Source organism: Pyrgilauda ruficollis, unplaced genomic scaffold, assembly GCF_017590135.1.
Source record: "Pyrgilauda ruficollis isolate IOZ18807 unplaced genomic scaffold, ASM1759013v1 scaffold11, whole genome shotgun sequence".
NCBI classification, from domain to species: domain Eukaryota; kingdom Metazoa; phylum Chordata; class Aves; order Passeriformes; family Passeridae; genus Pyrgilauda; species Pyrgilauda ruficollis.
The window spans coordinates 8,186,899-8,200,806 of record NW_024509210.1 but is presented as its reverse complement, the minus strand read 5'-3'; the positions used below and the strand labels follow the sequence as shown (position 1 = coordinate 8,200,806).

Here is a 13,908-nt window from a genome sequence, read left to right as displayed (position 1 = left end):
CAAGAGTTCACTTCTTTGCAAGGGAAGGAGGAAGCTTTTGAATTAAGGGTAGTTTGTTAGATGTGCTTTATTCCTGAACACCACCTGATCTTGTTTTCTTACTGACAGTGCTGTATTTGAAACACTGTTTTGACAAAGTAGGGCTCCTGAAAGATTCAGAATGCAAAGTTTAAAGCTGTGTCTTCTTGCGGTTCGTATTGCAATACTACAGTGTCTGAAAGCAAATATCTTTTTATTATAAAGCACAGCAACACAGAAGATAAACTACAGCTGAGGATTGTTCACCCTGCACGAATTCTGGAAACACAAGCTTATTAAATGATCAGAAGTGCAACTGCTTATGACAACCACACTGTTACATTCAGCTGTCTTCTGTCTTCACAGTGCTCAGCTGGTATCTGTATAGAGAAGAGTTGATGTGATTATTTTTGGTTATGAGATCAAGATCAGTCTTTGAGGATGAATCTCTTTTACAACATGAATCTTGCTACTCTAAAGTGGGGAATTGTCACTTTGATTCCCAAAATCATAGAAGGAAGGTCCAATCTGTAATTCTTGAGCAATTTGGCAATGCTTTACTGGAATACTTTTCACTCCTACTGGAATACCCACTTCCATCGCAGGGGAGTAACTTAGTTGTTAACTGCCTGTTAACTGCCCCTCACAGAAAACTGTAAACTTCAGTGGATAACAAAGTTGATGAGGACAGTATCAGTCATGGTTACCAGATCCATACAGCCAACTGCAAGAACCAAAAACCAGCATAAACACTACTGCTGTCTACTTCAAGCCCTACTTGCATCATGTAAGTGCACTGTGGTGTGCCCAGGTATTGCTACCTTAAATGAACAAACAGCACTGACAAAACTGATTCATAAACAAGTCTGTGCATGCTTTTATCTGTCCACAAGTGGTTTATTTTCCACCAAGAGTGTCTCACCTTGTTAAATGCACTGTTGAAATTTAGGCAGAGGATGAAGGGTATAGAGCATTATAAGAAAGTGAGTAGAATAGGTTGTCTCAACCAACTAATTTCTGTTGTGGTTTAATTTATTCCAAAAACGTTTATCCATGAGGATGTTTTGTGTGAGTAGTTTACATGTCAAAGTTGGATTTAGGATATCAAAATGGCAATACCTCCAATTTCGTAAAATTTTGATGTCATCCCTTATTTTGTCACACATGAAGCTAAAGAATCAAGGATCTTAAATCTGGAAGGGACCTTGAGGTAACTTAGTCTGTCCTGCTTTTCTAAGGTGAGTTGCTTCCTTTTCTCCCAGCCCTCTCTTTACTGGTTGTTAAAATCTGATTTTCCTAACTGGACCTGCTGTTGGGGTCTTGAGGCCTTAGCTACCCTGAGCTGAATTAGTTCACATCTTTAGAGAGAAAATATGGCATATTTAATAATAACATATGTAACCCTTTTTTCGACTTAGGTTATACCTGACGAGATACTGACCATCAAAAACGTCTATAAGTGGAGTTCCTGGAACAGTGGGGATATTCAGTGTTGTCTCACTGATGATGTTGAGGAGTGATTTGACTTCTGATTCTAGGTGCTCCACTGTTTTTATTACCTTCTGATGGAAACAAGGGAGACAAATGGAGAAAGGAGGTAGTCAAAGGATCAAGTGGAAGGAATTGCACCAGATGTGTTTGCGGAAATGTAAACCTCATGTCTTGTAATGCCAACAGCTAATTTAATCTGTAATGCGCATTGCAGCTTTAAACATTCCTTGTGTTCTGCTGGCCTCTAGTGGCACCAGGTAGTGTGCTTGGTTTTGCAAGCGTTACGTTACAGCAGCCCTGTATAAAGAAGAATTTGACTTCTTGGAGCTTTGCATTTGTTTGTTTTTAATTCTTTCTCATTTCTGAGAGAAATGCGATAAAAGAATCTGCATGGACGATGAGAGGAGCTGATGGGGTAGAAAGATGAGGGCTGGGACTAGAGCAGAAGAGAAGTAATGTTGCAGTTTGACAACCACAGCATGTTTGGGAGCTACCCAGCTGAGAAATAACAGGTTAGTTAAGCTGAGTTAGCAGCTATCTTGTAAGTGCTTAAGACACCAGGGGGAGAAGAAAAAAAAAATCAAACTTTGCAGCTTTCCTGGAATCCCCATCACAGAGCTCATTTAGCTCTTAAGTGTCAGCAGGGGTGAGCAGAAACTCCTCTGTCAGTGTTGGGGTCACCTTCAGAACTCACATCTACTTATAAGCCAGTGTGAAACTTTACAAATAGAGATTGTGAGATTTTTAGATTAAAGTCACAGATTATAATGTTTAGATTATAAATATTCTAGAAAAGAGTGATATATAATAAATTGTTACTCAGTTTTTGGGAATTCATCAAGATTATATATTTCTGGTGATAATGGCTTTATGTCTAGTTATAAACTATGACATCTGAAAAAAGTAGTCCAACCTTTACTAGAATAAAGTCCAAAAGCGACACTGTCTAGAAACATCCTTTTTCTTTGGTCAAAAGGATAGGGCGGAGGTCTGGTAAGGTTCAGGAGCCAGCACAATCCCTCTTACCTCTTCAATAGTATCTAAGCGTTCATGGAGCATATGTTCATTACACCAGGTTCCTCTTTCCAAACTTCCAGGTACCATACTGACAGGATCGGCAGAAGCTGGAAATAAGACACAGTTAATTGGCAGAGAGTTAATAGCAGTCCTTGCCTTTCTGATTTCTAAAGTGTTATTTTATATGCTACACAGCATTGCTGATGAACCAAATGTCGGAATTGAACTTCTTTTCCAGTAACTACAGCTTGACTCAGTACTTACCTGCACACGTCATGTTGGTTGGAAGAAGGTGTTTTCTCTTGCCACGGGTGTTTGTTTTGGTTTGTCTATGTGTGTGTTTGTTTTACATAATCTATTTTTCCTATATGTGTAGGGTAAGTTTATAGGCGGTGACTCTGTCTCTTAAGTGTAAAACCTAACTGGGAAGATCTGCCTTACACAACAGTTCCTCGTAGACTTTCTTCAGAAGCATCTGGTGCTGTAAAACTTGAAGACTAGCTAAGCTTATCCACTTTCCAAATGGATGCTGATGATTCCTCTGTGCCAGAAAGTTGTCCCAGACGGTCTGACTTTGCAATGGGAAGGGAAACGATGAAGATTGTTTTACTGCTGAGCACATTTGCTGACTTTGCTATATACAAAGTCACGTATCTCTGTCAGTTATCTGTGTTTACCTCTCAGTACTCATGAGCTCTTGCTCTTTGAACTTTTCATTCTGCTGGTTGTGCTCCATGAAAGGTCAGTAGCTGCTGGTGTCCATGCTTTAGTGGAGCCTATTTGCTTTTCGTAACTTCTGTGCAGCATTCAGTAACATTTAAATTTTCAAATGTGTGCAGAGGACTGTAGTGGAATATTTTAAACTGTGCTAAAGTGATAACTTACTTTCCTGCATGTGATGTTAGGTTTTGCTCTTGTTTGATGCTTGAAGCAACTATGATAATGAGGAAGGAGCAGTAACTCATTCTGTCATTGTTTGATTGTAATGAAGACAAAACTGAGCTTGTGTTATAATGAACAGTAAGACACACAAGAGCAGTAACTAATTCTGTCTTCAGTGCTGCTGTGCCAGAGCAGTGGTTTGGAACTGCTGCAGTGCTTCATCTCAAGCCTGTGCCAAGATTTCTGGAGTGTAGGCATCAGGTGATTGCAAACACGTGTCAGTAAGGATCACTGCAGTTTGGGGGCGATGAGAGATGTACTCTGAGTTGGAATGGCATCCTTGGAATTGGAGGGAGGAGGGATTACAAAGTGACCTGACTTGCTGAGCATTATTTAGAAATTGGTTTGGCAGATTTGGCTGGGGCTTTTTTTAGTGCGGTCACCAAAAGGTGGTGCTGTTAGGACAGAATCCCGAAGACTTCATCTACCTGTTTACAGAAGTGCTGAAATACAGCAGGTATTTCAACACCAGCTGCTTTGCAGTTGCCCTTTTTTTCCCCTCTTTGCTGCTAGTGGTGGTGGTTTATGAGTGTTGTTACTGTCTTAGTGGTAAAATGAACCGTGCTATTTCTCAAAATTTTTGCTTCTTTACATGTTTTTTTTCATCATGACTGCAACAGTGTGGAGATACTGAAATTGTGGTGGCTGATTCTCTAAGCAGGTGTTTGTAGGTGGGGAGGTTAGATATGGTGGATGACATTTGTTCAAAGCACACGTATACATCACATGATAGATATGTACAGCCAATGTAAGGTCGTTGCATCTTACTGTGAGCTTTGCAAAGCGCTGCACAGCTTTGTGCATCTAGAGACTGAGGTAAAGAGCTTGCTATGAGACACAGGACTCAGTAGCTCCTGGTTCCTTGGGGTGGTGGGTTCCTCTCCTGACACAGAAGGAGACAGCTCTCCATCACTCACAGTGCTTTCACACCAGAACAGAGCTGCTCAGGCTCTTGCAATTACTCCTTCACCACCATGCCAGAACAGGCTATTTCAGCTGCTGCTGGCCGGGCAGTCAGTGTAGATTTCTTATTTTTTCTGAGTCCTGGTTTGAGGCTTTGGCTTCCCAAAACACTCATTGTTACTCTGTTGTTTGGCTTTATCTCTGGGATGGGCTGTTCACAAGACACATCCGGTCCCCTGTAAATATGGCACATATCTAGGTCACTATGGTCAGGCAATTCAGCCAAAGCAGTAATTTCCATGTGCTCAAAGACAGCACGTGGAATGTTGCTTAGGAGCACTGCCCTTCTCTATTGCAATTGGTGAAAGAAAGGGACACAATCTGCCTTTGGCACTGACCTTACTCCAGCAGCATCTCTACTTTGTATAGTAATAACAGTCACCATGTAAAGGAAGTGAAGAGCAGAAGGCTGAAAACTATATAAGCAAAACACTAATGACTTAGGATACTTCCAGGTACTTGCTTTCTGAAGTTACTGAAGAAATGTTTTTTAAATGTAAATTGGAATTTTTACTTGTCTGTGTTTCAAAGCACATGCATAGAGACAACTTTGGTAGTAAGTTTTGAAGCCAACCACTTTTAAAAGTGTTCTTTGTATTCCGTATAAATTACGTATTTAAAATGTGTGGGTGTTTGCAACTTCTGACAGCTTAGGCAAGTGTGTAGGAGGCATGTTTCAATGTCTTAAATATCTAATTTGAAACTTAATAGATTATTTCATGCACACACTTGCGACATTTCAATATGGCAGAGAGAACATTATCTTTCAGTTAATGTCCCATCTGCAAATTTCCACCTGATGTTTCTTAGAAGTGAGATGTTTAGTTAAATTTTTGAAATCCATTCTATTTGATATATGGGGTGGTTATTTTCTATCAAGAACCAGAACTCTTGTGTTCAAGATAAGAAAACGACTCATGCCTTTTTTCCTCTGATTTAGTCCTCTGTGCTCCATTGATGGTGCCCATAAATCTGGGTAGTCCTAACCACCATGGGCTGTGATGCAGTCAGACACCAGCAGGGAAATGGAGCATCTCTGAACTGGTTGCTAATAAGGATCTGTTTACTAGAAGAACATGCCTAAAGTTTGAAAGAAGTAGCACGATGGATAGTAAGATCTATGTATTATTGACAGCCTGACTGTACAAAATTTGATTTTCTAGCAAGGGAGAGAAAGAGCAATGAAGTAAGAAGCCTTACTTAACAGGTTAAGAGCAGAGGCCTTTGCTTAAGAATATCCCTCAGTTAAGCTCTTCTGCCTCCTGTACGTTTGATGTATTTCCCCAACCTGCAAGATGTTGCTTCTCTGTGCTCCCTGATGAAGTTCCCTTCTAGGACTGTCAGGGTTCTTTCTATCTAGGTGCTGTTAAATGGTTCATTTTGATCATCCAAGTAGTTGTTAATGGTAAGCATCAGAATAAACCCGAGCAACTGCCTCTCTGCTGTCATTCTCTGTGGTTCCTAGGACTGCCAGACCTGAAGTATGTGACCACACAGATCTGGTAGGTCTTTTAAAGTAACCTTCCTAATGACACATTGCTGGTCCAAATGAAGTTACAGGCTTGATCTAGAAATTGCTGGGTTGGGTTCTTTGGTCTGCGTTACAGAGAAGGTCAAGGTGAGTAACCACAATGTTTCCCATCTTACAACCTGTAAAGTCCTTTTGCCTCATTCTATGATCAGTGTGGTTTTGAAAGTTGACTGCAAGGTCTTGTTTGCGCACAGTAGGGCGGGAGGGATAAAACAAAGCAGGCCATAAGCCAAGTGGGAGACATGGGAAATGGAAACAGGAACCAGATGGCAAATGAGGAAGCCTGAAAACACGTGATAGAGCATGGGGAATAAATGAGAACATGACTAACTCTTCAAGAAAACATGCTGTGTTCTGTGTTTTTGTTTGCACTGCCTTAAGTTTAGTAGTATCATTTTATTCCTCAAGCATGGAGCATAAGGTGGCCAGACAGCCTTTGATGAGAAAAAGAATGGCAGTGGTAATGATTTATGTTCCAACAAGAAAAAGGTCATGAACTGGGGGATCAAGTTCAAATGATTAATCCACTATCCAGTTTGGGAGGAATGCAACAGACTTCTGAATGGATTTGCTGACCCTTGCTTAAATTATTTTTTCTCTAAATATAAGTGCTGGATTCCACTTTGAAATTTGCATGTAATTTTGAAATGCTAGCTCAAGAAATCACATGGTTTTCAAAAGTGATTGGTGAAGATAACTTGCAGCTGAATTCAGGGAAGATTGAACTGCTTTGAACCTGAACTGATACTAATAACTATAAGTAGTGCTTTCAGACCATAGACTATGTTAAGCTAAAACTGTTAGTCATATTTAATTTTGGGGGCTGTTCTTCAAGGCATCAAAGTTAGTTTCCATTAATGCCAGCTCTTAATTAATTACATTGGCATCCTTGACTATGGAAGTATACTGAATTTCTGTGTCACTACCAGTTTCATTATCACCAGTATATCCAAATTAATTTTAAGCTGTGATACATAACTCAAGCCGTATCAAATTTTATTGTTAGGACATCAAAAATATTTGTTTTGTATAGTGAGTGTTGTTATTGAAAATACTTTTTAGGGCACAGATTCCCTTCAAGTTCTTAGCCACTCAGAAGCCTATCTTTAACTGGACATAGAGCATCTTTCTGGATGTAACCCATAAAACACTAATGCTTAGCTGTGGTTTTGACCCCTCTGGGTAGTTCTAACCAGGTAGTTCTACCTCTTTTTAGAGTTCAGTCTCTATTTTCTTAAAGGGAATTCTTACCTTTAGTGATTGCAATAAAGACTGCAGGAATTGCAATAAATAGATAAAATTCCTTAGCAACTTACACACGACTTAAAAAATAGTTATTTTAAAATTAATTTTAGAAGCTAAATAACCATATCGAAAGTCAAGTTCCAAATTTGCACACCTGGTTCATATTCTATTTATCAAGGTGTAGATAGAATATGCTGCTATGAATATTATTTCAGATCCTACATCAGTTAAGATTGTACTTGTTTCAATTTTTTTTTACCTGAAAGAGAAAGGAGCAAAGGGGGAATCTCATGAGTTGGGGAATCTATTAATGAGGGTGGTTCAGGTACCAGCCTACGAGTTCTCACATCTTTGCCTAGTGTGTCCCATCCACTTGGTGTGGGACTTGGTGTCACAGTGTGTTCTGGTCCGACCACACATCACTTGTGCTCGTGAAATGTGCAAAACCAGAAATGGGACCTCATAGCAATTGTTCTTGACTAGATAGCATACATTTCTGTGTAAAACTACTTCATTTACAGGCAGCTTTTGCTATTGTGACCCATGTAATTCTCATTTCATAAGGAGATCCATCTCTCACTTACCCAGCTGTGAAGATTGAGAGGGAGTGAACAAGACCAGGGATAGTTCCTGCTTCCAGTGAGTGGGGTTTTTTTTAAGGCACAGAAACATCTGGGTCCTTGCCATGGCTATGTGCCAGAAGCCAAATTGCTACTTGAAAAACTACTTTCCTTTTTCTGCTATTTGACCATATCTGTGATTGTAAGAAGCACTTAAGTTTTGTGTATTTTCATTCAAAGGAAGGAGGATAGTAATTAAATATTCCTGTGAGGGAACTATTGGCTTGGAGAGTGTTTTCAGCATGCTGGTCTTCTGAACAAGCAGCCAGAGAATATCCTCTTGCACTTGCTTCTGCAATGGAAAATGACTACAGGGAATTGGACTGATAAGAGACACAAGCTACATAATGAGCAGGTACATTACTCTAATTCATGCTATATCTTACAATGATACTTTGGGCTCCAGAAAAGTTGTCCTTTATTATGGATTTATTTTTGTGTGAATGTATCTTTGCTATGGAAACTGAGGCTAAACATTAGGAAGTTTATAGCTAGAAGCTGTATAGGACATACTTGCATGTAGAGAAGGGGTTTAGGAAGAAGAGGAGCTGTGCCTTAGTATCCGTAAAGAATCCAAGTTGTGCAGAATTAGTGAGCTTAAGGCTGGCTTGAAAGTGGCGGATGTGAGATACGTAAATAATGAATGCCACCATCAATTTGAGGATAACCACTAGTATCATAGGATAAAGAGTTTCTCAATTTTCTAAGGACATGGCTTTTGGTCTGTGTTTAGTAATAGAAACAATGGTCATGGGGAGTGGATGAGGTGAGTCTGTGACTTATTAGTCAGCTCCATGATTGTGTAGTTTTCACATGTATAAGTCATGGCAGTGGAAAGAAGTAAGTAAAATTAAAGAATATAATTTTAGAGTTTTTTTCTAAAATCTAAACAAATCTAAGAAGTTGCTTGAAGATGTATTTTCTCTTGGCAGACAGTTCATGCATTCTTCAGCAACTCAGGAGGTAGAATAGTGAGAGAAGGGCAGATACATATATACATAGTAGATCCTGACATTCAGGCCCAGGACTTACATCTGCTTCAGCCAGAGCAGATCAACTGTGTTTACGAATAAAGCCTCATCCTGCAGGTGAACAACAGGAGTCTTGTATTTCTAAACTCCTGATTTTTTGGTGGAGTATGATACTAACTTTTGCTTTACATGTGGAGGTTATGATGTCCACAGAATTAAGTTCCTTTTAACTAAACATAAGAAAACATAGTGCTTTACAGATATGTAAAATCTCTTTATAAAAGGCTCACTTCTGTACTGAACCCTGATGTCCAGATACCTCACAATCTTAAAAAAACACAGGTATTTTGGGGTACACTTTGTTGCTGCAAACTTTATTTCTCCTTCCTTGTTAGAGCTCAAAGGTGGGTTCTGCAAGGACTGTAATCCTTGTGTTGGAGACAATAATGCTGATAGCTTTCTATAAGGACAGAAAATACCTCTAACATGGAGTATAGGTTAATCCATTATTAATTTGTTAGTAGAGAAGTATGAGTCCAAGTCAGGCCTAAAATAGCATATCTATCATAAATTTTTATTGTGGCTTTAATTCTACAATGCAGTGTTTTGATCTCCTAGAGGAAAAAATGCTTCTCTGTGATAATGCAAATGGTCAGTTTGGGGCAGAATCTGGCTGTGTTCTGAAAGGATTTTTTTCCTGCTTTCTAGATAATGGTCTAGCTTATAGATCTTCCCAGCTTTGATATTGCATATGAATATCACAGGATTCAAAACATCTTGAGAATTCAAAAAGTGCTAGGTGAATGAAAAGAAACATTCATACACTTGCACTTGGTTTACTTTAACTTAGAACTGGATGAAACTGTGTGCTGTTTGAAAGCAAATCACGCCACAGTGTGGAGCAGCAGTGCCTCGGCTGGAAGCTGTCCCTGGCAGAGCACTCGGTGTTTGGTGTGCTCCGCTGATGGAGCAGGGGCAGGTGCTTGTTTACCTATGAACTCCAGGTCACCTCTCTGCCACGCATAAACATGGAGCAAAATCTTTGCTGTTGGGTGCCACACCCCTCCCCTTGCCTGGAAACGCGTTTAAAAGGGGCAGGTATTGTGCTCCAGGCTACATTGTGTGCTGCATTTGAGCAGCACCTCACAAATTAACCTGGCACCGGCAGCAAAGCACTGTAAACTGTGGCAGGAGCGCATGGTTGCATCCAGAAGGGTTCCTGTACCAGCCTCTCCTCCTGAATGATTTGGAGGCTGAGCTCTTTGACTATGAGATTGTTTATGTTAATGGCTGAATTAAAACATAGATTCTAGTTTGGCTGAATAATTTTTAAGAGGAACCCGTGGGAGTTAGGATGGGGGGATCTGCAAGGGAATCAAAAGCTATGTTCCTATCTCAAAGGTAGCAGAGGGAAAGTGGGGATTGCTTTTTTAAGCCTTCAGTCTGGCAGGGTGCTTCCCTGGCCATGACAGGCAGAAAATTTCTCATTTTTCGTGGTATACACTATTAAGACAGTAAATATGGTTTGCTGATTGAGTAGCTACCACCTGGCATGATACTGGGTGCTAGTCTCCTCTGCAGTTATTATTGAAGTGCTATTCTAATTAACTGAATTTTATCTGAGTTTGTGAATTATTTTAGGTTAAAACCCTACTTTTATGGGAATAGACAAAGCTATTTTTTATTTTCTTTTATTTCAGTGAAGCTCGCAAAACTCACAAGAGGATAGGGAATTCTTGTGGAGTGAAAACAAGTTAGAGTGCTCTTGCTGCTGCATTGATGTTTCAGTTCATCACTGAGATAAACATCACAAAGCCAGTTAAGTAGGAGGGAGTCAGAGCAAGGAAGAGTGACTAGAACTTGGGAGCAGAAGGGACTAACAGTTTTTTAGGAAATGTTTTGAATGTAATAGCATCTTGCTACCTTGCCATGAAATACAAGTATTGTCTTGTCAAGAAAGTAGGACCAGAGGGAAGATCAATCTGAGCCTCAGCTAGCAGAAAAGATGTAGTATGAACAGGCTGGGAAGCCAGGTTTGTGGTTACACAGAGACTGTAAACCCTGAACTAGCCAAACTGAATAGCTTTGTCACACTACAATGTGATTACAGGTTATTCAGTGCTAATCTCTTGTTAATGAAAATAGAATTCAGATGCAGGCATATCAGATGTTCTCTGTTTGTACTTTTTTCTCCCAAGGCTTTTGGAGAAGTCGTTATGTACCTCAAAATTTCAGGAATAAACAATCCAAAGTAGAAGAAACAAAATGGTGATGCTGTTACCAGGAAATTTAAAAAGAAGGCTTTGAGTAAAGGAGACTCTTTCTCTAATCACCTTGAACTTCAGTCTCATTTCCAAGTGGATTAGTGTGATATCAATACGGCTGCCAGAACAGTAATTATGGAAATTCAGAGCACTGTCTGCAGCACCTCAATGTGGTTCTAAATTTCTGAAGGTAGAGTGATTCTGTCTCCTGTAAGAAGTAAAAAATCTCCAATTCTACCAAAGCAATATGCCTAAAGGACAGACTTTAACATCACAAAAATGGAGTTTTACCTCTCAAATCAGAGAATTGTGACATATGCCTGTGTCACCTTCACATTAAATAGAGAAATTAAGCGATTATTTGCCTCCCCCTCCTACCCCATGCAAAGGCTTTGACCATACTGAGATTAAGCTACAGTTTGTGCTTTGCAGGTTCAGAGTCACTTACCTAAGGGATCTTGCTCCTGCAGGACTAGAGCAAACGCCAGTACCCAGAGGAAAAGCATGGTTCCAGCGTGCCCGGGCTCTGCCGTGGCTGTGCTGGAGAGCCCCGCAGCCTCCCTCCCTCTCTCCCTCCCTCCCCGGCTTCCTATCGGCTCCTCGTCCAGCCCTTCGTGCTGAGGTTTAGCCAGAGTTAGGCGGAAATATGCCCAGCCTGAGCCAAGATTCTTAAGCTGTTCTCTTCTGCTTCCCTCCTTTTAAAAACACCCTTCCAGCTCCATGCACAGCCCAGCTATTCAGGCAAGCTGGAAGTGGCCCAGGCTCCCCAAAGTTGGGTTTTTTTACACTTGTATTTATTTACACAGATTACAATGGAATTCGATGAAAAGCTTTGGATGAAAAGCAACTGGGGCAAGGCAAGGAAGGGAGGAAGGAGGAGGAAGGGTGCTGGATGTTTCTTTCCGTGTAGAATTTCATCTGGAGCAGGCAAAGCGTTGCAAAACACAGTATCTTTAGATCTCATGAGCTTAGAGGGCTTGTACCATATGCTCTTTTGAAGAGTGCAGAAACATCTTCCTTGGGCAGTACCAATGTGTGGCAGTCTTGTGGGAAGTTACAACTCCTTGTGGTGCTTTATGTTTGGACATTATCATAGGATCTCCTGAGGAGCCATCTGAGCTCTTCTCAGTTTGGCAGGGTTTTAAATTTGGTTGGGCTTGGTAACATCACATGCAAAAACAGCGCTACTCATGGTAGCCTGGAAACGTGTGTGATTTTTAGCAGGATCTTGAACATTGTCTTGCAGGTTCCTGGGTATTGACTGGATAAGCATCAGTCTTTGACCTCTCTAAACTGGCATTAAAACACTTAAGGTGTTTCCTTCCTGGTATTGTCCTCATATTCAAGTTATCCTTTTTCAAACTACTGCAAGAAAAATTGAGAGGCCAGTAAGGCATCCTACTTAATCCTGAAGGCCATTGTTCAGAATAGACAGTGTTTTAACCACTGAAAATAAACCCCTGCAAACTAGAACAGATTTCCTTGGGGTTTACCACCTCCCCAGCAGTCAAAAAATCAAGATCTTTGAATATCTGAAAATGATCCTGTAGAGATGCTATCTTAGAGTTCAAAATATAATCATCCTCAATGACTTCCATAATAAGTTAGGTTGTAAACTCAGTTGTAAGGTTAAATAGTCTCAGTAACAGATTCTGTGACTGGAATTTGTCTGATAACTTTGATGAGGCATAGAACAACCTCAGTGTTTATTAAGCCCTCAGGGTTGGTTTGAATCCATTAACGTTTTTATGAAATAAAAAAATTAGCTATGAAAATTGGAGTGGCAGTGTTTTTCTGGGTGTTTTGGCTTCAGTCACTATGTAGCATACTGCAATTCTTACGAATTCTTGTTTTGAGAATAAATTTGATTATGCCTGCTGAAAGCTTACATAAATCTTAATTTAACAGGTCCTGAGATGGGAACTGCAAAAGGTAACAGTGAGTTTAGCCTCAGTTGTACCCTATGTTTCAATATGAGATACTGATGTGGTAAGCTGTGATTTTTTTGAAGTGAGACATTATCTGTGTGTTGTCTGTGCTTTAAAGACAGGGGAGCACAAGAAGAATATTTATGAATAGTTGGCTGCTGTTTTCTGAATCTGTTTGTCCTTTTGGCTCCCTTTTTTTAAAGCAGAATCACCCAGTGCATTCTCTGTATTGCAAAGGGAGCCTGTTCATGAAGGATTTCTGCAAGCTCTCTGCCATCCCCCTATGCCACACACTAAAAAGCAATGAACATTCATTGAAACAGTTTTCCCTTCAACACACTGTAAAAAATACGGCAATTTCCATTCCAGACCACCTTTGCTGAGGCCACTCACCCCCTTTAGAGCATGTTTCCTTGAGGTTCCTCCTGAATTCCTCTCAGACTCCTGGAACAGTTCAGTCCCTCTAAGGCACTTGCTGCATATTTCTGTATACTGTGTTATGTTTGACTATAGTGAGGTGCTGGTCTGATAGCCATGGAGAACTAAACAAAATAGTGTGGGTTTTCTCTAGTATTATCCTCCAGGGCTTGTTTCTGTAATCGGAGAGTAGTTTTTTCCACTGCAGGGAAATGCAGCCAGAAAGAATATTTCTGCCAAGTGGGATTCTGTTTTTCAGTAGGACTACCTGTCCTGAGATTTTTGGTCATCTTGGGTAATTACCTCAGATTGCTTTTGTAATTATAAAAACTCAGAAGGAAGCAACAGGGTAAGACAAATGGCAACTAAAACACAAAAAATCTGGGGATGTGACAATGCCCATTAAATTGTAAAGCAGGTTTTTCAGAAGACAGAAGATGTGAGAGCAAAAGAATATGATGCAAACATATTTGTGTTCTGAGAAGTTAGTCAGTAACTGAC

At 40.2% G+C, this 13,908-nt stretch overlaps 1 protein-coding gene across 1 annotated transcript; it reads right to left on the bottom strand.

Moving 5' to 3' along the window:
* Nucleotides 1-215: 215 nt before the first annotated feature.
* PLAC9 (placenta associated 9) lies at nt 216-11,684 on the bottom strand. Its single transcript, XM_041473944.1, has 4 exons — nt 11,511-11,684; nt 2,536-2,633; nt 1,460-1,580; nt 216-398 (listed from the first exon to the last, which is right to left on the bottom strand). The coding sequence occupies exons 1-4, from the start codon at nt 11,566-11,568 to the stop codon at nt 388-390; spliced, it is 288 nt and encodes a 95-aa protein (XP_041329878.1). The 5' UTR covers nt 11,569-11,684; the 3' UTR covers nt 216-387.
* Between the last annotated feature and the right edge of the window lie 2,224 nt (nt 11,685-13,908).

What these genes read in the sequence shown, in the direction of transcription:
- PLAC9 (XM_041473944.1), bottom strand. Translation starts at nt 11,568, where the DNA reads ATGCTTTTCCTCTGGGTACTGGCGTTTGCTCTAGTCCTGCAGGAGCAA. An exon ending in GCAGGAGCAAGATCCCTTAG is followed by an intron (nt 2,634 to 11,510) that starts GTAAGTGACTCT and finishes TCTTATTTCCAG; the next exon opens with CTTCTGCCGATCCTGTCAGT. An exon ending in GCTTAGATACTATTGAAGAG is followed by an intron (nt 1,581 to 2,535) that starts GTAAGAGGGATT and finishes TGTTTCCATCAG; the next exon opens with AAGGTAATAAAAACAGTGGA.